Source organism: Tupaia chinensis, unplaced genomic scaffold (assembly GCF_000334495.1).
Source record: "Tupaia chinensis unplaced genomic scaffold, TupChi_1.0 Scaffold148470_1, whole genome shotgun sequence".
NCBI classification, from domain to species: domain Eukaryota; kingdom Metazoa; phylum Chordata; class Mammalia; order Scandentia; family Tupaiidae; genus Tupaia; species Tupaia belangeri.
In genome coordinates, this window is record NW_006208319.1 from 1,074,092 (window position 1) to 1,098,383 (window position 24,292).

Below are 24,292 nucleotides of genomic sequence, written 5' to 3' on the forward strand. Positions count from 1 at the left end.
TTTTGAGAGGTTTTTGCTATAGGGCGCATGCGCTCGCCAGACAGACAGAGAGAGACATAGAGACAGAAAGCAAGAAATCACCCCCCAGAGGGGATGGTCACACCATGATCCCTTCTCCTCCATTCTCCTCTTGGGATCTTGGGCATGCACACACACGCGCCTGGCGTGAGTTTTAAGGCACCAGATCCGAGACGCGAACTGCGGTTGACTACATGGGAGTCCAGCGACATAGCCATTATGCTAACTGGTTCCCTTTCATTGAATGCCAAATCAGTGCTAGACATTATTCCTGGCACTTGAATATTCAATCCTGAATATTTGAGATTAGGCAATACAGGTAAGATTCCTGCTTGTATTCTTTCTGTTGTTGGGGGAAAGAGATGATGAAATTGTAAATGAAATGGGAAAGATAAGTTTAGAAGGTGATACATGCTCAGAAAGGAACTAAAGAGGACAATGAGTTGAAGAGAAGTCCAAGCTGGATGTTGGCCACCTTACACTATGTAGTTAGTAAAAATCTTTCTGGAGATTCAAGTGATCTCAGACCTTTAAGACAAGAAGGAGCCAGACCTGCAAAGATAGGAACTAGAGTTACAGACCAGAAGAAGGACTGGTGCAGAAGTCCCAAGGCAGAAATGTGCTTGGCATAGTTGTGAGCAGAAAGGCAGCCACTATAGCTGGAGAATAGTGAATAGTAGTATAAAGTGAACATCGTGTGTTTCATTATGTGTGAGTTTCAAGATACACAGTGCTGTTTTCTAAAGGATAAAAGAACAAGATGAGTTCAAATTATGCTAAAAGGGCTATCTATTGACAATCTCTTGAATATGGCTTTACCAAGACAGAAATTGGACTATGACTCTCATAAATAAGGAAATTCCTAAGACCTGGATTAGAATTCTAGTTTAGTAACTCATCGTACAACATTTGGAAAATTCCCTGTACTAGCTCAATAACTGTGATGTCGCAGATTTCTATGGTTTGTGATTGCGTGCATTGTCTGTCTTCTTTATTGTATTGATGAGGAAACTAAGATCTTGGGAGTTTATTGATTTATTCCAAGGTATCATAGCTAATAAGAACAGGACTGAGATAGAGGCTATTTTAGTTATGCTAAATATTCATCCTTCAAGCCTTTGCCCCTAAAGTACTTTTATTGGGAAGCCTTTCCTGTTTCCATGCAATAGATTTCAGTTTGTCTTTTCTTCTCATTTATTCTATTTATTCAGGTTGTAATTACTGCATTTTATTGCTATGAAATGGTATGCTTTCATGAATAGCTTTTCTTTATTAAACGATAGACTTCATCAGAACATTTTACAGCTTCAGTTGCCTACTGCATAGTAAGCTTGTGATAATGTGCTATGTGACTAATTAGTGTATACTTAAACAAATGGACATATCTACGTCTTTCAGCTAAATGCATGTTTCTGTAAGACTTCCAAGTCTCCTTATATTTAAATATCTACATCTCTGAGGAAGGTATTATAGCATTAATGTTTAAATGATCACAATATATTTGTCTCCTATATGAAAGAAACAGCAAGTGCAAAAGCATATTTTAAAAGTTGATGATTCAGTAGAATACTACTCAGGCATAACGACAAAATCTGGTCATTTGTCACAAACCTAGTAGATATAATGCTAAGTAAAATATAGCTCAGGCTGTAAAAGATGAATACCTTGTGCCCCCAACTAAACATATACCAAATATCTGCACCCTATGGTACAAATTGAAGGACGCACAGCACAGAAACAGAGACAGTAATGGTGGATACCAACAGCCGTTTAGGGGAGAGTGCATAGGATGTTTGGGAGAAAAATTGTTAATGGACATGAGAATGCATATAAATAAGGGGAAGAGGCTAGACTGGTGCATCAGAGCAGAGTGAAAAATATGAACAATTTAATACATATATTTATATGTATATATTTGAGAGGGTTTTTTTTGCTATCGGGAGCGTGTGCTCGCCAGAAAGAGAGAGAGAGACAGAGAGACAGAAAGCGCGAAATCACCCCCCAGGGGGCATGGCCACGCCGCAATCCCTTCTCCTCCATTCTCCTCTCGGGATCTTGGGCACGCACGCACGCACACACGCCCGGTGGTAGTTTAAGCTGCTGGGTCCGGGACTTGAACTGCGGTTGACTACGTGGGAATCCAGCGACATAGCCATTACGCTAACTGCTGGTCCCAGTAGATATTTTTAAGAAAAGCTATTAAAACTATTAACAAGTGTGCACAACATAATGTTGAAGATAAATATGGGTATATCCCTGATTTGATGATTATATAATATATGAGTGCCCTAAAAACCCCACACCATAGCCCACAAAGCTATACATGGATTATACATAAACCAGAAATCATAACTTTAAAAAGTAAAAAGTTTAAAAAGATTGTAAAGGTTGATGATCTTGGCCAAAACTGACTATAACAGAAAAACTGATAATAAATGCCCACCTCAAAGCTTGTTCAATAAACACTGGTTTATTGTGCCAGACATTATTCCTGGGACTTGAATATTCAATCCTCAATATTTGGGATTGAGCAAGATAGGTAAGATTCCTGCTTGCATTCTTTGCCCACAAATAACTGTCTAAACCCATCTCTTTTATCAGTGACTCCTGTTAAATGAGACCTTCTTACTAGGCCACATGTGTTCTTTGTTATTTTAGCTATCAATTATGTTAACATAGTGTTGATCCAAATTTTCCATTCAATAAAGACTACATTTAACCTTGTACTTTTAAAATTGGAAATGGGAAATTCTCTTGTAATACAAGGGAACTTCAAAAAGTTTGTGAAAAATAGAATTAAAATATGAGTTGATTTTTGTTGAAAATGTTTAAATTGATTTTTTCCATAATATACATTTTCCATGAACTTTTTTCCTTTTTTTTTTTTTTTTTAGTTTTTTTGCTATATGGCATGTGCACTCTGGAGAGAGACAGAGAGCTAGAGAGAGAGAGGGAATGTGAGAAGTCACCCTCAGAGGTGATGGCCATTCCTCAATCCCTTCTCCATTTTCGTCTTAGGATTTTGGGCATGCATGCAATGCACCTGGAGTGTTTTTCAAGCCACCATGTCTTGAATGCAGACTGCACAGGGAGTCATGTAGGTAGGATCCAGCTGCCTTAACCGTGTCACCTATTGGCCCTCCATGAACTTTTTGAGCCCTCACCTCCGTAGTTTATAGGAAAACTTCAGAGAGAAATAATCATAACTAATATATGTGCATGATTTGTTATAAAAATAGTATACTTATTTTTGAATAATAAATGTATAAAAATAATAAAATACATATATTTGTATAATTTATTTTTATTATATAAACAAGTTTGTATAATAAATATTCTGATGGATATTTAAAACTTAACAAAATCCTCCTTGCTCCCTAAATCATTAAGACATGGCCTAACTACTGGCATCCCTGGGGACAGAGCAGTTCATTGTTTTTTGGTCTGTCACAACCAGGCTATGATACACTGCCTATTCTGTTGGTAATTATATTAGAAACTCGGGCTTTTTTCCTAAAACTTGTCACATATTGTTTTTCAGGACCAGTGATGGGTATCCGTCAGTCCTGTCTCTCAATTGTATCTAGGAGCCTAAGGTCATCATTAGCACATGACTTTGTCAGGAAATGAAGTTCTATGTGTACAGAAGTTCCTTTCATTGCGTCCATGACTGGAACTTTCTTAATCCTGAAGAAGAAAAAAAATCCATACCCAGTTTATTGCCTTCCAAACTGATAGTCCCATAAGGCTCATTGGATGATTAATTAATAAGGAGAAAAACCTGAGAAAAGTATATATTCAAACATCCCCTAGCCTACAACCATAACAGCCAATAGTCAGATCCACTGAGCAATTAGAGAAAATCTTGTGATACTTGTTTAAAAATAATATGTTAAACTAAATATAAATGTCATCTTAAGTCCAATATAAATGTCATCTTTCAAGTTTAATGATGATTAGAAAAATTATAAATACCTACACATTTAATGTATAAATATAAGAGTACAAAGATATCCAAAAAATTGCTGGTTCATACATTGCTAATGAGGATCATTGGTCAACAAATCAGTTTGTTTACACTGACAGTTATCTAATGAAACTAAGCTGATAAAATATAAAGGTGACATCAACGATGTGAATCTCAAGTATTATACTTATTTAACTGGAAGAGCAACAGGGTAAAAGTTTTGTCCTTTATAGGTACAGAAAACACTAAATCCCATTTCTATGCTCAGAGAATCCTTAGTTATCTGGCTGCCAATAGTTAAAAAATATGTATTTCAAAATGAAATTAAGCATAAAAAGATGTTTATTTTATTTTTTTTAAGAATTATTTTTAAATTTAACTTTATTTATTTATTTTTACTTGACCAGAGATGGACAGATCAAGAGAGAGAGAGAGAGAGAGGGAGAATAAGCCACCAGGTCCAGGACTTGAACTGGGGTCGGCCATGTGGGAATCCAGCGCCCCTAATCACCACATCACCTGCTGGCCCTGAGATATGTTTAGTTTCTGATGGACATCATTTCTTTGACAAACATGTCCTTCAATATGTATGTATTGGTTCTTCTGTTCCATTGGGCTAGCAGTCTCTAGTAAACACATTTGTAGTAATCATCTTTACTTTACTAATCTAGTATTTCCTAAATCAGTGTTTCTTTTTTATGGGAGTCCAGTGACAGAGCCCTTACACCAACCATAATCTAATTGAAGTCAAAGACATCTACAAGGAAAACTGAAACATAATCTAATTGAAGAAGTCAAAGACATCTACAAGGAAAACTGAAAATCTTAAAAAAGAAATTGAATATGATACAAGAAAGACATCCCATGTTCCTGGATTAAAAACTTAATATAAACAAAATGTCAATTCTATCCAAATTAATCTACAAATTTACTGAAATTCTGATCAAATTACCAGAGATACTCTTTACAGGTTTAGAAAAAACAGTCATAGAATTTATCTGGTATCATAAGATCTCATATCACCAAAGCAATATCACAAGAAGAGTGTAGTAGAAGGCATCCACTCCATGACCACAAAATATATTAAAAGCTTTGATAATCAAAACCGCATGATACTGGTACAAAAATAGACATGTAGACTAATGGACTTGAATATATAATACAGAAATAAACCCCCAAAATGCAGCCAACTCAGTTTTGACGAAGGACACCAGACATTCTAGGAGGGAAAGCAAATGATGCTGGACAAACTGAGTATCCACCTGCAGAAAGATGAAATTGAACTTCTATCTCTCACCTTTAACAAAAATTAACTCAAAATGGATTAAAGATCTAAACCTAAGACCTCAAACTATAAAACTACTGGTGAATGAAACAGGGGAAACTCTTGGAGATATCGGAGTAGGCAAATACTTAAACTCATGCCGGTGTGTGTGCGTGTGTGCCCAGGATCCGGAGGGGAGAATGGAGGAGAAGGGATTGTGGTGTGGCCATCCCCCCTGGGGGGTGATTTCTTGTTTCTGTCTCTATGTCCTGCTGGCGAGCACATGCGCCCTACAGAAAAAAACCTCTCTCCGAAAAAAAAAAAAAAAAAAAAAGATTTATTCCTGTCTCCGGAAAAAGAAAAAAAAAAGATTTATTCCTACGTAAACTTTTTTTTTGTGTGTGACTATTTTAGATGGGATTGCTTTCTTCTATTCTACCTCAGTCTGCTCATTGCTGGTTTATAGAAACACTATAAATTTTTGTATGGCAATTTTGTATCCTGCTACTTTACTGTCTTCATTTACCATTTCCAGGAGTTATTTTGTGAATTCTTTTGGTTTTTCTATGTATATAATCATGTCATCAGCAAATAGAGACAATTTCAGTTTTTTTTTTCTATTTGAATATCTTTTATTTTTTCTCTTGTCTAAATACATTGGCTAGGATTTCCAGTACTCCTTTTTAAAGGAGTGGAGAAAGTAGGCAGCTTTGTCTTGTTCCAGGTTTAGTGTGATATTAGCTATGGGTTTTTGATATATGCCTTTATTGGGTTGAGAAATGTTCCTTCTATGCTAATTTTGCTGAGAGTCTTAATCATGAAGGGATATTGTATTTTATCAAATGCTTTTTCTGCATCAATTGATATGATCATATGGTTTTTATATTTATTTCTTTTAATATTGTATTTCACTTATGGTTTTGTATGTGTTGAACTATGCTTGCATCTCTAGAATAAGGCCTACGTGGTTGTATTGTATAATATTTTTAATGTATCATTGGATAGAATTTTCTGGTATCTTGTAATTTTTTGCATCTATATTCATCAGAGATACTGGTCTAAGTAGGTTTTTTTTTTGTTATGTTCTTATCTGTTTTGGGATGAAGGTGATTGGAGCTTTAAAAAATAAATTTGGGAGAGTTCTTCTATCTTGGGTCCTTACAAATAGTTTGGATAGATTGGGGGTTAGCTTTTCTTTAAAAGTTTTATAGAATTCAGGGGTGAAGCCATCAGGACCTAGGACTTTTCTTTGTTGTGAGATTATTTATTACAGATTCAATCTCATTGCTTGTTATTGGTCTATTCAGGCTTTCCATGTCTTTCTGATTCAATCTTGGTAGATTATATTGGAAAAGTAAATGACACATTTTTGCATAGAAAAAAATAGGAAAATATGTCACTTTTACAACAACCTAATATATGACCTGGAATTTGTCCATCTCATCCAGATTTTCTTGTTTGTTGTCATATAATTGCTCATAGGTATTCTCTAATGATCTTTTCTATGTTTGCCATGTCTATTATAATATTTCCTGTTTCATTGCTGATTTGATTTATCTGGGTTTTTTCTCTCTTTTTAATCAGTCTAGCTGATCAGTATGCCAATTTTGTTTATCTTCTCAAAGAATCAGCTTTTGGTTTTATTATTTTCTATACAGTTTATTTATTCTCTATTTCATTTATTTCTGCTTAAATCTTTATCATTTCTTTTCTGTTGGCACTTTTTCACCACTTTTTTGTCATTGATTTTCAGTTCCCTTCATGTTGCTAGGTGTTAGATGTGGTGTGTTGTTAGGTTGTTTGCCACTTTTCCATTGTTTTTCTTATGTGCACTAATTGCGGTTAACTTCCCTTTTATGACTGCTTCCACTCTGTCCTATACGTTATGGAAACTCCTATACTTGTCACATACTTCAGTCTTAATTTCTTCAGTGGTTGCGAAGTCATTCAGGAGTAGGTTGTTTAGTTTTTATATGCTTGTTTATGTTTGAGTTTTTTTTTTTTCTGAAGTTAATTTTAAGTTTAATTCCATCATGGTCAGAGAAGAAGCTAGATATAGTTTCTATGCCTTCAAATTTGTAAAGACTTGTTTTGTGCCCTATCATGTGATCACTCTTTGAAAATGTTCCCCGTGGGGATGAGAAGAATATATATTTTGTGGTTGTTGGTTGAAATGATCTATATATGTCTGTCAAGTCCATTTTGATTATGGTATTGTTTATATCCTTTATCTCTTTTCTTATTTTGTCTAGATGATCAGTCCAAAGAGAACTGTGGGGTGTTGAGATCGCCAATGATTCTTTTCTTTTTTTTAATAATTATTTTATTTAACTTCATTTATTGTCATCATTATTGTTTTTCAGTTTGATCAGAGAGAGATAGAGATGAGAGAGAGAGAGAGAGAGAGAGAGAGGAAGTGAGAAAGCAAGCCACCAGGTCCAGGACTTGAACTATGGTTGGCCATGTGGGAGTCCAGCACCTTTAACCACCACGCCACCTGCCAGCCCTCCAATGATTCTTTTCTTGTAGTCTTTCTCTCCCTTTAGATTTAGCAGTCTTTCTTTCACGTATTTGGGTGCTCCGGTGTTGGATTCATAGATATTTATAAATGTTATATCTTCATGGTGAATTAGCCCTTCTTACTACTATGTAGTGTCCTTCTCTGTCTCTTATAGCTTTTGTCTTAAAGTCTATTTTGTCTGATCAGTATAATGATTCTAGCTTTCTTTTGATTTCCATTTGCACAAAATGTCTTTTTCCAGTCTTTCACTTTCAGTCTATGTATGTCTTTATCTGTGAGGTATGTTTCTTATAGGCAGCATATAGAAGGCTATTGTTCTCGCTCTCTCTCTCTTTCTTGTTTCTTTCTCCATACAGTCAATCTGTGTCTTTTAATTAGAGAATTTAGTTTATTATCATTCACTGTTATTATCAATATTTGTGGGTTTGTCCCTCCCATTTTGTTAGCCATTTTCTTAGCTGCTTTGTGTTCTTCTTCTTCTTCTTTCTGTTTTTTTTTTTTTTTGGGGGGGGGGAGGGTCTCTTTTTCATTTTCCTGATATAGTACTTTCAGTATTTCTAGGGGAGCTAGTCTAGACTAGGTAAGTAGTTCTTGTTTGTCTTAAAATGATTTTATTTGTTCTTCCCATTTGAAAGATATTCATACTAGGTATAGTATCCTTGGTTGAAATTGTTTTTCTTTGAATATGTCTTTTCATTCTTTTCTTTCCTTCCTTGTTTTGGTTGAGAGGTCTGATATTACAAATGGGATAGTCTTTGTAAGTAAATTGCCATTTCTCTCTTGCTATTTTTGTCTTGTCTTTGCCTTTGGTTTTGACCAATCGGCCATGTGGGATTGTCCAGCGCCTTAACCATTATGCCACCTGCTGGTCCCCTTGGGTCTAGATTTCTATATGTTTTTTTTTTTTTTCTAGGTTTGGAAGATTTTCTGCAAGTATTTAATGGAAGAGATTTTCTATGCCTTTGTCTGAGTCTTCACCTTCGGGAAAGCCTATTATTTGGATATTTAGGCATTTAATAGTTTCTTGTATTTCCCATATGTTATCCTCATTTGGGGGGGGGGCTGGTATTTTTGTTCTTATTGGTGGTTTTATCTAAGTCAGTGGTTTTTTCTTCCAGGTCGGAGATCTGTCTTTTATGTGGTCCAATCTGCTATTAACACTTTCAAAGAAGGTTTTGATTTTCTATGTTACAGTCTTTTATCTCCAGAAGTTCTGATTATTTCTTTTCTATGGTATCTATCTCCTCCTCTAAGTTGTAAAAGGACTTTCTTATCTCTGTCACTGTGAATATTCTGAGTTCTTTTTCTATCATTTCTGTAAATTCTTTTGTGCTGTTTATGGTTGAAGAAGAACTATTCTGTTCCCTTGAGGGAGAGATATTTCTTTTTTCCCCCATATTTTTTGTATCTCTGCATTGGTTTCTAGTCATATGATGAACTGGACACTTCTTCCTACTTTTTTTGGTATTGACTCTGAAGTGTCAGGGGAGAAGAAGAGCTCTACTTCTCAGGTATGCTCTTGGGAGAGGCCTTGTCTTCCAATCAGAGAAGGGTACATGTAGCCACTTTAGGTGTTGATTTCTTTCCATAATCTCTTGGGACCAGCTGCACCTGGGGCTCAAGATATGAGATTCAACTTGGAGGGCAGGCAACACCAGTGGAAGAATTTTCAGCTGTTCTACTCCAGTAGCCAGTTCTCCCAGGCTCTCCGGGTCTTGTCAGTGGAACTTTAGCAGCAATGGAGAATGGATGACAGGAAAAGAATCCACAATCTCACACACCTGAGAGGGCAGAGTAGCACCAGCAGAAAGATTTTCAGCCGTCAAATCAGTACTGCTTTTTTTTTGTTTTGTTTCTTTTTTTTTTTTTTTCCCACCATTAGGATGTATGTGCTCACTAGAGTGATAGACAGAGATAAAGACAGTGAAAAGGAAAGAGAGAAACTACACCCCAGGGTGGGGTGGCCATGCTAGTCTCTTCTCTTCACTATCCTTCCAGGATACTGGGCACACATGCATACACACCTTGCATGAATTTCAGGCCTCTGGGTCCAGGACTCAAATCATGGTCGACCATATGGGAGTCCAAAGACATAACCACTACACCATCTACTGGCCTCAGTGCTTCTTAAATTGTACTTTTGACTCATGAACCTCTTTAGCAGTAATATAACATTCTTAGAGTTTAATTTTAATAATTAAAATAATAATATAATAAATCAAATGTTAAATATTATTTTGTATGAAAAATAATTTTAAGAAAACTAAACAAGTGAATGAAGGAATGATTTGTTTATTTTCTTATTTGGAAAACATAAGAGTGCTTTAGTTTGAGAGTCACTTACTTTTAATTTCTTGTAGATCCATAAATAAGTGATCATTTTAATCTTGTTTTTGAAGTGTCTACTTAATAGCACTTTAGAAATTGGACATTAATGACTAGAAAGAGCATGCCTTATTTATATATTTATTTATTTATTGGAGAGGTTTTTGCTATAGGGCACGTGCACTCACCCGAAAGAGAGAGACAGAGAGATAGAAAGTGAGAAATCACCCCACAGGGGGATGGCCACGCCGCAATCCCTTCTCTTCCATTCTCCTCTTGGGATCTTGGGTACGCACACACATGTGCCAGGCATGATTTTAAGCCACTGGGTCCGGGACTCGAACTGCGATAAACTATGTGGGAGTTCAGCGACATAGTCATTATGCTAACTGCTGGTCCTGAGCATGCCTCATTTTTGTTTGATTTAAAATTTTTAAGGCTAATTTTAAAATCAATGTCATATTTGCACATTATTACTACTGTCATTTTTTTACTAATATTACTAGTAAGCCAACATTTTCAAAAGTATGTATTACAATACACAAACACTGTGCATTGTATTAGTCTAAAAATTTTCTTGTTGCTGTTATTTATTTTATGTCATTTTTAAAATTTGACTAGAGAGAGTGAGAAAAAAATCACCAGATCTAGGACTTGAACTGTGGTTGGCCATGTGGAGGTCCAGCACCTTAACCACCATGCCACCTGCTGACCTGCATTGTACTATTAACATGCACTAAACCACTTAACCTTTACAAAAATGGATGTAATTGTTGTGCCTGTTTAACCATTGGAGAGACTTAAACTTCCAGAAGTAAAATAATTTGCTCAAACTATGTGTAAAGTTTTTAAATTTTTTATAAATTTTGTAAACAATAAATAACATTTTAATGTTTATATTCTGTTACTGATAAATTGAGAAGTCTGACTGATGGTAAAAATTTGTTGGCCTGAATAAAATAATTCCCTGAGGGGTTAGACATTATAATTTGGTAATGCCTACTGTTTTTATTTTATTATTGTTTTTTTTTTATTTTTAAATTTTTTTTGGGGGGGGAGAGGTTTTTGCTATAGGGCACGTGTGCTCGCCAGAAAGAGAGACAGAGAGATAGAAAGTGAGAAATCACCCCCCAGGGGAGAGGGCCACGCCGCAATTGCTTCTCCATTCTCCTCTTGGGATCTTGTGCACACACGCACATGTGCTGGCATGAGTTTAAGCCATCAGATCCAAGACTTGAACCCCGGTCAACTACATGGGAGTTCAGCGACTTAGCCATTATGCTAACTGCTGGTCCCACCTACTGGCTTTTATAACCACTTCTTATTTCACTGGACTGCAAGTCTCTTCCACTTTCAGATGGAATTAGTTTAATTGGAGAGGTATTTGTTAGAGAGAAGTGGGTCAAATATACACTAGGAATTATGAATCACAATTTAGTTGGCTCAGCACTACCTACCAGCTTGGATCTCATAGTAAGAATGTTGTAGAGGCTCTGCCCTGTAACAGGACATGAGAAAGTTACACTCTAGGTAAAATCCCAACTTCAAGAGTCATTCATATAATGTAATTTCTCTTTTCTTGTTTTTATTTTTTAAAGAATAATTTTTAAATTTTAGTTATTATTATTATTATCATTATTATTATTATTCAATTTGACCAGAGAGAGAGAGAGCAAGCTGCCAGGTCCAGACTTGAACCACAGTTGGCTCTGTGGGAGTCCAATGCCTTCACCACACCACCTGCTGGCCCCCTACAATGTGCTTTCAAGGCCAGGAGAAAGATACGTAAAATTGAATTTGGAGATAATGCCCTAACCTATGTTTTATGTGCTATCATCGTATTTATGGAATTTCAAGGTTAAGTCAGACAGAAATGCAAGTTATTTGAAAATACAACTTCTTGTTCTGGGTTCAATAAAATGCACCTGAAAAGTGGTGTATTGGGTAGAAGTCTGTAAAATTTTGGCCAGTTTTCAGTCTTTCAATAAACAAAAACTTATTGATATATGTTCTTGAAACATAGTCCTCACTTAAATAAATTTTTATTTACTATGAAATATGACACATGTACAGAAAAATTTGATAAAATAACAAAATATATAACTCAGATGTAATAAATCTATATTAGTGGCTATGTAATGAGAGATTATTATTTTAAATTTTTAACAAGAAAAAATTATTTAATGTGTTATATGAGAGTCTTCACAAATGAAGGCCCCCCAAAACAGAAATCTTTGTATTTCTTTTTTAAATTCTTTTAAAATTTATTTTATACATTCACTGTACATCACAATAGCTTATACAATGAATTATTTTAAGTTTTATTTCTCTCATTTCTAATGTGATTGAGCACTTTTTATATATTTACTCTCTATTTGAGAAAGTCTTATTGTGTGAAGTTTTCTTACCCTTTTTATGATAGATTTTCTTATAAAATCAAATCTTTTTATATTAATTTATTGAAGTCATAATTTTGGTACCTTTTGTTATTAGGTTATTAGAAAAGTCATGGCATATTTTTCTAGGCAAAAATGCATCATAATTTTCCCAAGACCCAATGTATGTATTGCAAATCTATTTTTCTACTCTATGATGTCCTTTTTTCTGTCTTAAAAGTATCTTTTGATAATTGAAAAATCTTTCTCTTAATATTGCACATTCTGTAAGCCTTTTCCAGTGGGACATGGTTATGTCACAATTCTTTTCGTCCATTTTATAATTCAATTAGTATTTGTACTCATGCACACACACCTGTTGTGGTTTTTAAGCTACCATGGCCAGGATTTGAACTGTGGTTGGCCTCACGGTATCTCCCTCCCTTACCCACTGTACATGAAAATATCCCTAGCAAATAAATTCTGTTAGCAGCATAGTTTCTTCTCTCGGCTCACTGAGAGAATGAGGTAGTCAGATAAAAGGCACTTACCACATAGGTTTAGAAAGTGTTGAGGTAAAACATGGTTTGCTGTGATAGCCCATAGAGGTTCATGTAACCCAAACTTAGTTGACAAGGAAGGATCCCAGGGAGAGAGCATTCAGGGTGATTTTGAAAATAAGTAAGTATTAGTTATGGGGGAAAAAAAAAAAGGAAGAGTGACTGTTCTCAGGCTATTAGTTATGGTGGAAAAAAAAAAAAAGGAAGAGTGACTGTTCTCAGGCAGAGGGAGCAGATGCAAAGAAGCACATGGCATTCTTGGGACTTGTGTGGCTTGCCTGTTGAGCATGTCAGAAAAACTGAAGAGAGTGAGGATTACAAATGAATAAAGATGTTTCCAATTATTTACTATTTCAAAGCATTTTCAAATGTTTGCTGTTAAAAAATCAATAACATTGCAGCAAAGCACCTTGGCCATTAATTTTTGTCCATGTTTCATACTGTTTCTTTAGGACAGTTTCTTGAAGCAAAATTGCCACAAAAGGGGCATACAACATTTTATTCACAAAAGAAGGCATCTACTTCAAGAACACAAGAGTCTTTTAGAAAGAAATTACCGTGGAGACACGTTTCAAGGGATGTTTAGAAGGTAGGCAGGATGAAACCAAAGGACTTAAAAAAGCTGAGAAATCTCATGTGCACAGAGGAAAAAGAATTAAGGAAACGATAAATATTTTACTATGGGGTGGCTTATTACAAGGCATGGGCCGTGGTGCTTATAGGGTAAGCTTAAGTGTAAACTAGGTTTATATTTGATTCCATCAGAGGCTTAGTTAATAAAATACTCTAAGGCCCTTTTCACTGTTTCTTACCTTTTGAAATTCATGGACTCCATTTGTACCATATTCTCGACATCTTTATAATGGTTATCTTTCATAAACCAGAACTTATTTTCTTCCATATCCCCAGGTGATTTTACCATCTGGATCCTATTCTGTTTTCCCTCCATTGGCCACCATCATACTAAGTAATATCAATTTCCCTTTACTTCTGTTTTAGGCCTCCATTTCCACATGTCCTAGCATGATCCTTATTATGTCTAAGGCCCAGCTCACCCACTTAATAGCTGTGTAATTCCTGACGAGTTTCTTAACCTCTCTTTGCCTCAGTTTCCTCATGAGAACCTCAACAATATTTATCATTGGGCTCTGAAGATTCATATGAAAATAATTGGAATATCTTCACGGCACAATGACGATCTTTTACTTTTCTCCCGTTGTGAACATATAAATTCACCCAGATTTAATATGCCTCTTGCTTTATTTTAGAACTGCTTTATCAAGGCTAACTGATGATGAACTGCATTATCCTGAGCGTCTTAGAAGTCGCTGCCCTTACTAGGGGGCAAAGTCCATGGTGCAGAGAACACCTTGTCTTTTCTCCGTGCTAGATTTGGGTATATGATGAGGCCTTCAGCTTTGAACGTTTTCTACTCACTAGGGTTTTACAAATTCAAGAAGCACTACCTTTTAATCCTAGACTGGCATGTATTTCCCTCTCACCCTTGCCTTCTTTCCACTTAGTCTTTATCCTTCATCTTTTCCTTCTCCCACATTAGAAACAAGAATCCAAACTCTGGTCATTTTCGATACTAAAAGATCAGGGCAGGCTGACTAATTTTGCCCAGACCCTTGAAAGCTCCACATGTGCTGCTGTTTTAGGTTGAATAATTGATTTAATCTCTGATTTTAGAGGAACGCTGAACTCCTTTTGTGGGACTCTGCATACATTTCTCTAGGGCAAAAACTGTCCTACTTTTTTTCTCTCTGGTATCTGTTTAGTGCTAGGCCATTTTTTTTCCCCCCTAGACTGTACATTACCCTCCGTGAAATAAATGAAATCACAGTTGGAAAATGGCTTACTGGACAGACTTATAACCACAAGATAAGAGCTACGCTATACACATTTACTTAACATCCTCCTCCTCCCTTGCTTTCCTTCTTTCTACTCTAGCACATCTTTGTTTTGGCTAAGAGGATGCATTAGTCTCTCAGCAGAGGATTTGTCATTACCTACACAGAGTAGCAGCGTACTTTAGCATCTTATTGCAAATACACAGACTGTGGGTTCTAATTTTGCTCACCCATTCTCCTACTGTGTAATTCTAGGCAGATTTACTTACATCTCTGAGTCTTGCATTCAAAGTCCCTTCAAGGGCAGGTCCTATGGCCTAATGATTAAGGTAGCCAGACCCTATGTGGCCAACTACATGGTTTGAATCCTGGCTCTGATGGTTTGAAAAACATGCTAGGCAACTGTGCACCGGTAGCCAGAATCCTGATGGGATGGAGAAATGGCAGAGCAGAGTTTGCAGCATGACCACACCCCATTAGGGGGTGCTTTCTTTCTCTGTTTTTCTCAGGTAAGCACATGCGGTATGTGTTCTCTAGCAATTAACAACAACCAAAAAAAAAAAGGAAAGAAAAGGTAGTCCCTTCTAGGACAATGGCTCTGAAGGCTGGACTGTGAAGATGAGGCTGGATAGTAAAGATAGGTACACAGCAAGCTTCACATTGACCCTGAGTCTTTTGGCTAGCCAGGTAAATGTGAGGTGCCAGCTGGGAGATAGGGGGGATGATTTCACGCTATCTGAAAGACTTCTTACCAAAATGACAATCAAGCCATTTTAAGGTGACCAGCTATTTTATATTATGTTTGACAACCTCATTTTCATTTTGTTATTTGCAGTTTTTAAACTAGAAAGTTTTGCTTGACAGCAAATTGGTTTTTTGAAACTGTTTGATCCAGTACTTAGTTTGGGAACTACCTTCTCAGCAGTTACTTCTTAAACAGCTTACTCTGTCATAGTTTATGTACTCAGATATGTTTTCTAAAGAAAAATCACCTTCCTTAGGTCCATACTCCCTAACACTATTTCAGCCAATTCCCCGAACAATGATCATATTTAAAAAGGGACCCGTACTTCACTGTTTGCATCAGTTGAGTAGGGTCATAGGGAATTCCCAACGGCTTTGTGAGTAACATAGCCTATGGCCTATGTTTTTACATTACTAAAAGAATTTAGAATTAGAAAATAATCTATATTACTTGTTTAATAAAAAACTTAGCAAAAACATATATTTGTTCAAATACACTCTGTTACTTACTAGTCAGATGAACTCAAAGAAACCCCTAAAGCTTTAAGTTTCATTATGCATTAATATTTAAAACCGGGGTAAGAATTATACTTACTTCTCAGGTTTGCTGTGAGGATTAAATGCTAAAATACAAGTAAGGAAATTTGGGGATTACACAGCCATAGAGTATTTGAGCTAGGTTTTGCTGTGATAATGATGTCTAACAAATAACTCCAAAATCGTAATGGTTTACAACAACAGACATTTATGTTAGACTTGGTTAGACTCGGTTGGTTCTAGCTTGTGTGTTCTCTTCAGGTCCTTTCTCTGTGTCTCTTCATTCAGGCACTAGAGGCCATTTAAGAAATTCTCCTTTCATGCATGACATCTGCTGAGAACTTGCTAAGTTTCTTAAAGCATCAACTGAAAGTTGGCATTACTATCAATTCTATCCGAAGATAGAATTAATCAGGCCAACATTAGGTGAGGAAAGTATATACTGTTGTAATGAAGAAAGAAGAGTGAATATTTGCTGAACAACAATTCAGACTTGCTCAAGGAAGCTTACTGAATCTCATTTTTTCCCCTACCCTTTTTCATCTATATGACCATTGACTCTTCTCATATCGTCTACTTCATTGTATCTACTTTATATTACTGAAATTATGGAAAATAATTTTCCTCTCTTTATTTTCTTTTTTTTTTGGTCAGAGGGTGCATTTACACTTGGGGGCAGGGGTAGGAGAGGGAGAGAGAGAAAGCACCCCCGGGTAGGATGTGGTCATGCTGTAATCCCTTTCCTGCATTTTTTCTCTCCTACCAGGATTTTGGGGTATGCACAAGTATGCAGTGAGTTTTTCAAGTCACTGGGGCTGAGATTTGAACCATAGCCATAGGATCTGGCTCCTAGTGCGCAGACTTAACCACAGTGCTATGAGGACAGCTCACCCCTTCTTTCTCTTCTAACTTAACTGTATCTTAGAATGACAAATGTTTCTCTTAAACAGGTACTTTAGAAAATCCCTTAGAAAAAGAACAAAAGCTGCTGATTCTTCTTAGGACCTCAGAGGGCGTCTTTTGTAACCGTTACAATGGAATTCATATTGACCCAGGAACAATTGGTAAGAATATATGGTATCATTTTTAAATTTTTTATTGAAAATGAAATATGTGTATGTGTGTGTCTAGCAAAGTAGTATTATTCATAGTACACCCACTAAATTCCAGGCAGTATTCTAGGTAATTTATATTCACTAGTTGGGTTACAATCTCTCCTGTGAGTAGTGTCTCTTTACAGGTGTCAAAATAAGAATAACAAGACCCTAGCATTTGATAGAAAGTGGTCAGATATGGAGGATCTATTGCTGAGTGAAGTAAGCCAGGCTATAAAAGAAAGATATTGTATATACCCTGCCAATACATACCGACTATCCGCACTCTATGGTAGAGAGTGAAATACTGGAGGACATAAAAGCAGTGAAAATACTTAACAAGAATAAGACAGTGTGGAATGAGGGGGTGAAGAGAAGAGGATAGAGAAAGATAGCAAGGGAACAAATAGAGAGGAAGACATTAGTGAGACACAGATATAGCTTATTACCTGTTGATGACGACGTGTATAGTATTCTCAACTGGTTTGGTCTGAGAAGTATTTCATGATGGGTAAAGTCTTGTTACAAGCAAAATGAGAAATAGTGATTGACTGTTTAAAAAAATAATTGGAATAGTAAATAATGATGATGGAAAAAAACAATGAAAAGATATTGAATGATGAAGTGGGGAGTTTAATGTCTCTGTATTGACTGACATGCATGGCAATCCCTTTTGAAAAAGCAATGTAATACACTATAAAGTTATAGGCAAGACAATGTAATATAAACAATATTATGATGATAATAAATAAAATAAGTAAGATTAAAAATAAATAAATAAATAAATAAATAAATAAAATAAAAATAGAGATACCAATATGCAGAAGGCCTCACAGTTTTATAATTTCAGAACTTAGATTTATATCTAGATTGACCAGCAACTGAAGTCTGCATTGAGAGTGTATATTATCAGCTACAAATACTATGCCATTGTTGATGCATTTTTAAAGCTGATAGATCCCTAGATTATTAAGAACCAGTCTTTGTTAACATTTTTTCCAATATTGCCACAATAGTAATTCCAGTTAAAATTGGTCTATGTAAGAGCACCCAAACCGAGACTGGCCTTGTATAACTACATGTTGTAAGCCCCCAAATAACTCACTTTTAAAAGATAAGGTTCTGATGATCAGATTTCAGTACTTTCTTACTTTCTGTGTATGAACACTCCTAATTTTATAAGTAAAGAGGGATAACTTTCTGGGAAGCAATTTCCCTTTCTTTAAGGATGTTCATGTTTTTCAAAATTTGAGTTTCTCTTAGTTGTTTCTTCTCCCTCACTTATAGAGTAAGTAAAATGATTCAGTTTACTGTACTATATTTTATTATCCCGTTAAATATTATGTTGTCACATAGCTTAAATGTGTTACTATCAATAGCCAGGATATTGATTTCGCTGGATTCTCCTTTAGATGCCCTGTTGTGTTGGATGTTTTCAAGGAAGTCACTTAATGTTGTGACAAAAGAGAAAGGCCCATTCTTTGTGAAGTTTCTGAACTTTATGAGATATAAATTTAACATTAGTCAGCACTCAACAGCTCCCTTTCTGGATCTCGGTACTAAATAAAATAGGAACGATAATATTAGAATACTATGCAGTTTCTTATAAACATTGTCATGTAATATTTTGATCATGTTTTATTGTTTCTAAACAGTAGTTCATGCATTCTATTTATTTTACTTTTCAATAACATGAGACTCAAGATTTTTTTTTTAAATTTCAATTGACAAATTATATGGTTTAAAATAGAAATATTCCATCCTTTTCTGCTGAGGTCTCCTCTTTGTTCTATGGAGTGATGTCATTGGATCAAATTTTCAGTTAAGAGTATACATGGATGCCTGTGTGATGCCTGACACCAGCAATATGGTCAAGCCAGGGTTTTTTAAAAGTTTTTTTCTGATATTAAATTGAAATGGAGACATATTTGTTTCACCGCATGCCTAAATTTTTTGTGTTATCATTAAGTAAATGACAGATTTAATCCTTTTAAGTCCTTTTTAATCTCCTCAGAACAACTAAGAAATGGTGTCATTTTACAGTAAACCTTTGATAATTGGAAATCACCAAGAAATCTGCTTTTCTGGTCAATTGAATTTTCTGGATAATTCAACTTTAAAGACATGAACTGCTTTTGGTTGTAAACTTGTTGTTGGAAATCTCTTTAAACTACTTCAGGATTCTTCTCTGCCTAGCTTACATAGTATAGTAAAAAAATAAGGACTTTAGGTAAATGATGATATCTTGTGCAGTACATTTATAAAACTGTGAACATGAAAGACTGGTTTCAGGACATATCTTGAAAGTGGATTCTTTATACACCCATTAATACTTATTTTAGTTTTGTTGTCTTCTGATTTTTTCTTTGAGTATGAAAAATTATGGATGTTGATATAGATAATTAATTGGATTCTAATTAATGGATTTTTTAAAAATTTATGTTGGATGAAAACCCAAGGCTTATCATTTATACCTTACTGGTATTTACTTCTTTTTGGAGAGAGATTTTTGTTATAGGGCATGTGTGCTTGCCAGAGAAACAGAGAGACAGAGAGACAGAAAGTGAGAAATCACTCCCCTGGGGCATGCTGCAATCCCTTCTCCTTCAGTCTGTTCTCAGGATTTGGGGCACACATGCACACACACCTAGTGTGAGTTTTAAGCCACCAAGTCCAGGACTTGAATTCTGGTTGACTATGTGTGAGTCCAGCAATGTAACCACTGTGCCATCCCCTGGTTCCGAATTTACTTTTTATTCATGTGTTTTTTTTGCTGAAAATAATGACATTTTGAGATTTTTATGTTAGTGACTTGCAACCAAATGGGTACACCAATTCAAGGACCTGTAAACACTCTGTTTGAGTACAGAAAGAAACTATTCCAATTTCTGTCCAAATATATATGAATATATTCATTATAATAGTTATCTAAAATGGTAAATGTTATCTAAAATTATCTAAATAAAATAAATACCAATGTGTTGGGCATACACAACTATGTATTTTTTAATTGCTAGGTTCATGGTCAAAAGATCTTTAGACCACTAGAATACAAAGAATTATGCTTAGTATGGTTGAAAATGGCAATAATACATAGAAAAGACCTGAAGGAACAATACTGGGCTTCATCAAGCATATCCTTCGTAAAACTTTTCATTTTTTTTTTTTTAAGGTTTTTGCCACAGAGTGCATTTGCTCACCAGAGAGAGAGAGACAAGGGAGAGGGAAAGTGAGAAATCACTACCCCTCCACTCCAACAAGGGGAGATGGTTATACTGTAATCCCTTCTCCTCCAGCCTCCTCCTGGGATTTGGGGCATGCATACATACATGCCTGGTGTGAGTTTTCAAGTCTTCAGGTCCAGGATTTGAAGCATGGTTGGCCACGCGGGAGTTCAGCATGTGGGAGTTCAATACCTTAACCACCACGCCACCTTATGGTCCTCCCTGGTAAAACTTTAATTTATGAGTCTGAAATAAATCATATTTTGAAATGGAAGTCCTAAAGTCTGTCCTTTGATATCTGTAGTAAGACAAAATATTGGGTTGTTGGAAAAGTTCCTGATGCATTTTTACATAGAAAAATAAAGCGTGATTTTCCTGACAACTTAATATTAAGTCCAACCACTGAAAACAAAGCTAAAACACCAGAACCCTGTCCCCAGGAAATAAAATTACCCTTGCCACTTTGAGAATCCAGCATATAACAGAAAATATCAAAACCAGTTAACTTTCAACAGAATTACAAATGTTTTGGATCCACTTAATGGTGAGAGTGATTCAGATTTAACTAGTTAGCCAGTTTTTAGATTATGATGATGTAGTGTATCTTTCATTTATCTATATCATATGAGAGAACAAGTTTTGCAGCTATGTGAAATGTACTTGATATACTATAAAAAAGGGTACTTTTTCTTTTTTTTCTGATGGACATCTTCATGTATATAGATTCTATATTACATATTTTGTACAATAACCTATGGAATAAGTGTTACTTGTCGACCATTAATTTCTTTGAAGGATTTTCCTATCTATCTGTTGCTTCTTTTATTTTTAGGAATTTATGGGAAAATGCAACTTCACAGTGCTTATACTAAGAAATCCTGGACACATCTTGCTGCTGATATTGCCTCAAGAAATGAGAGGTAAGGAATGAGAATAGGTTAGGATTTTTTTGTTTGTTTGTTTAGTTTTCTTCTTGAGATTTTTAAAAATAATATTAAATTAAATTTTAAATTAAGCATCATAATTCAAAGATGAGTAAGTGGAAAAATAAGGAACTATAAGAAACTTTAAAACAAAACAAACAAAACCTCTATAACATAATAGAAGGAGGACAAAATATGCAAAAGGTAGGGGAGGAACATAAAGCTGTGCCTGGGGTAAATTTTAGATAATACAAGCTTATTGCTCTCAGTGCAATCTCAAAAAATATGATTTTCATGAGAAAATAGATAAAGTGGGAGGTGAGAATACAGAAGAATGAGTTGAAAAAATATCTGGTTTAGATATAGAAAGAAATAAATAAGAATGAGATAAAGCATATGAAGAATCTTAAGGAAATCAATGCACTGGGGGCTGTGAAGAACGGAATCCTCGCTGCTGCAAACTCAATAGGCAACAGGAAGAACAAACTGATGGAGAGCTACCAGAACACAGGAAATAGGGTCTAGAGATAAAGACGGTAAGTTTAAGTATTAGAAGTGGAGTTCAGAAAATGCAAAGCTACATAAAGGTAAGTGTTCTATTTAATAACTGCCCACAATAGCTACATCAGATATAATCATGAAAACTACAACTGAAATGCACATAGTGAACTTGAAAGAAGTTATATTTAATTTGTACAGATCAACATCAAGAATAATGATTGCTACATTACATTATCCTGATAGTTCTAAAAAAAAAGAAAAGAAAAGAAAAAGAAAAAGAAAAGAAAAAATAGTGTAAAAAGTAAAAGAAAAACATAGGGAAACACACAGCTTGCCAGTCTTGGGATTCTCCTCAATACTATCATTAAATTCAGAAAGATAGTAGTGCAACATCTATAAAGGTTTAGAGAAAAAGATTATAACCAAAGAATTGGACATACTGTGAAGATGCCATTCACATGCGAAAGTAAATGAAAGAGATATCTTGCTTTGGAAGAATTAGAAACAATGCAAAATTAGTGTTCTAATGAAGTATTTAAAATAAAGACTATCAATAAAATTCAAGACGAATATAAAGGACCAATTCTAAGCATGAAAATAAGTTAAATATATTATGTAAGTATGATACAATAAAACAATTAAAACCAGACACATTCTAATAATTCTTCTTGTAAATAAAACTACATAAAATATAAGAAGTTTATGTATTAATTAAGTTACTGTTTATAGAAAATACATCTAACCATAAGTTGTGTGTATATGTGAGTGTATGCCTTCTACTTGTTTTACACACATGCAACATAATTTCTTCTTCCTTAGGGAAACCTTAGTTTTTCCTTGGTTTTAAGGCCATCCAACTGATTGATAAGATTCTCCTATATTATTAAGGATACTCTTCTTTAGTTAGAGTCAACCAATTGTGTTAACCACAACTGCAAAATTCCTTCAGAGCAATATCTAGATTAATGTCTGACTGAGTAACTGAGTATTATAGCCTAGTAACACTATTAACACATAATTTAGCCATCAGTTAGAAATTCACAGATAAAACTCCAGGACTAGTGTCATAGACAAATGAAGATGGCATATAAGAGTGCTTAAGGAAGTCAACAAAAGTTAATTTGTTTTAGCAAAACTTAAAATAGGATACATGTCTTCCAAATCATTTAATTTGTACAGACCAACATCAAGTTGGGGTATCAAGACTGGAGGTAAAAAACTTAAAGCAAACTGGAAAAGAGAAAGAAAATGTAAGAGAACAAAACAACGAAAAGGGAATATAAGAGAAACAGAAGTAGAATGAATCTCCCAGTTATGCAAGTAATATATTTGTTTAAAATGGTCCCCTAAAATAAATGTATGTAGAAAAAGATGGAGTTCACATTTAACATAAAAAAGCCCTGTAGTACAGTGGTAATGTGCTACTCATGGAAAGTTCAGTTCCACATGGTGACCCTGGTTTGAATCTCTGGCTTGGTTGGCTTGAAACTTGCTTAGCACATCCCTTCTCAGTCTTCTGGCTAATATCAAGTGAAACTCACTGGGCACATGAGGATTGGAGGAAAGGGATCATGATGTGATCAGAGTTTATGAAGGGTGCTTCTTTCTCCCTCTCTCTCTTTCTATGTTACACACATGTGATCTATCGTGAATAAAGGGAAAATACTTTTTGAGAAATCAAACTGTGGTCCAAAACGTGGCACATGGTTGGTGTACCTGGATCACACATGGCTGACCACATGGTTCAAGTCTTGGACTTAACCAAGGGCATGTGTGTGTGCCTGTCTAAAATCCCAAATAGAGAAGGGATTGTGACATGACTTTCCTCCAGAAGGGTGTGCTTTCTCACTTTCCCTCTCTTTCTCTTTCTGTCTTTGGCAAGGATATGCACCCTCTGGCAAATTTAAAATAAATAAATAAATAAAACTGTAAAAAACTTTTTATCAGAGAAAATTTAAAACCAATTCATTAAAAATTTAAAATTAATATTAGATAAAAATTAATTATTAGAACTTATAAACAGAAAAAATGTCTCAAAATTATGAACAAAAAAGGAAAATATTCAAATAAGCTTATCAAGTTGATGGAATAACTGCACAATATGTTAATAAAGATTTCAATCTCGTGAGACCCCTACTAGGAAAGTTTTATATGAGCTACCAAGATATAGAAACGTATAAAGTCAATCTCTAAGAAATATAAGAGAAAATATACACCATCAAGAGAATAAGACATTTACTTATCCCATTCAGTTCTTACTTTTAAAATTAGCTTTAAAAGGATAAAATTTTGGGGACCAGCAGTTAGCATAATGGCTATGTCGCTGGACTCCCACATAGTCGACTGTGGTTTGCGTCCCGGACCCAGTGGCTTAAAACTCACACCC

The 24,292-nt window shown here is 35.2% G+C and overlaps 1 protein-coding gene across 1 annotated transcript in view; it reads left to right on the plus strand.

Annotated features, from left to right (window-relative positions):
- Positions 1-24,292, plus strand: part of PKHD1 (PKHD1 ciliary IPT domain containing fibrocystin/polyductin) — a 578,800-nt gene that overhangs the window by 361,177 nt on the left and 193,331 nt on the right. The window contains exons 55-56 of the mRNA XM_006170441.3: positions 17,115-17,228; positions 21,315-21,402. Coding sequence (XP_006170503.1) covers positions 17,115-17,228; positions 21,315-21,402 — 202 coding nt within the window. The remainder of the gene's footprint in view (positions 1-17,114; positions 17,229-21,314; positions 21,403-24,292) is intronic.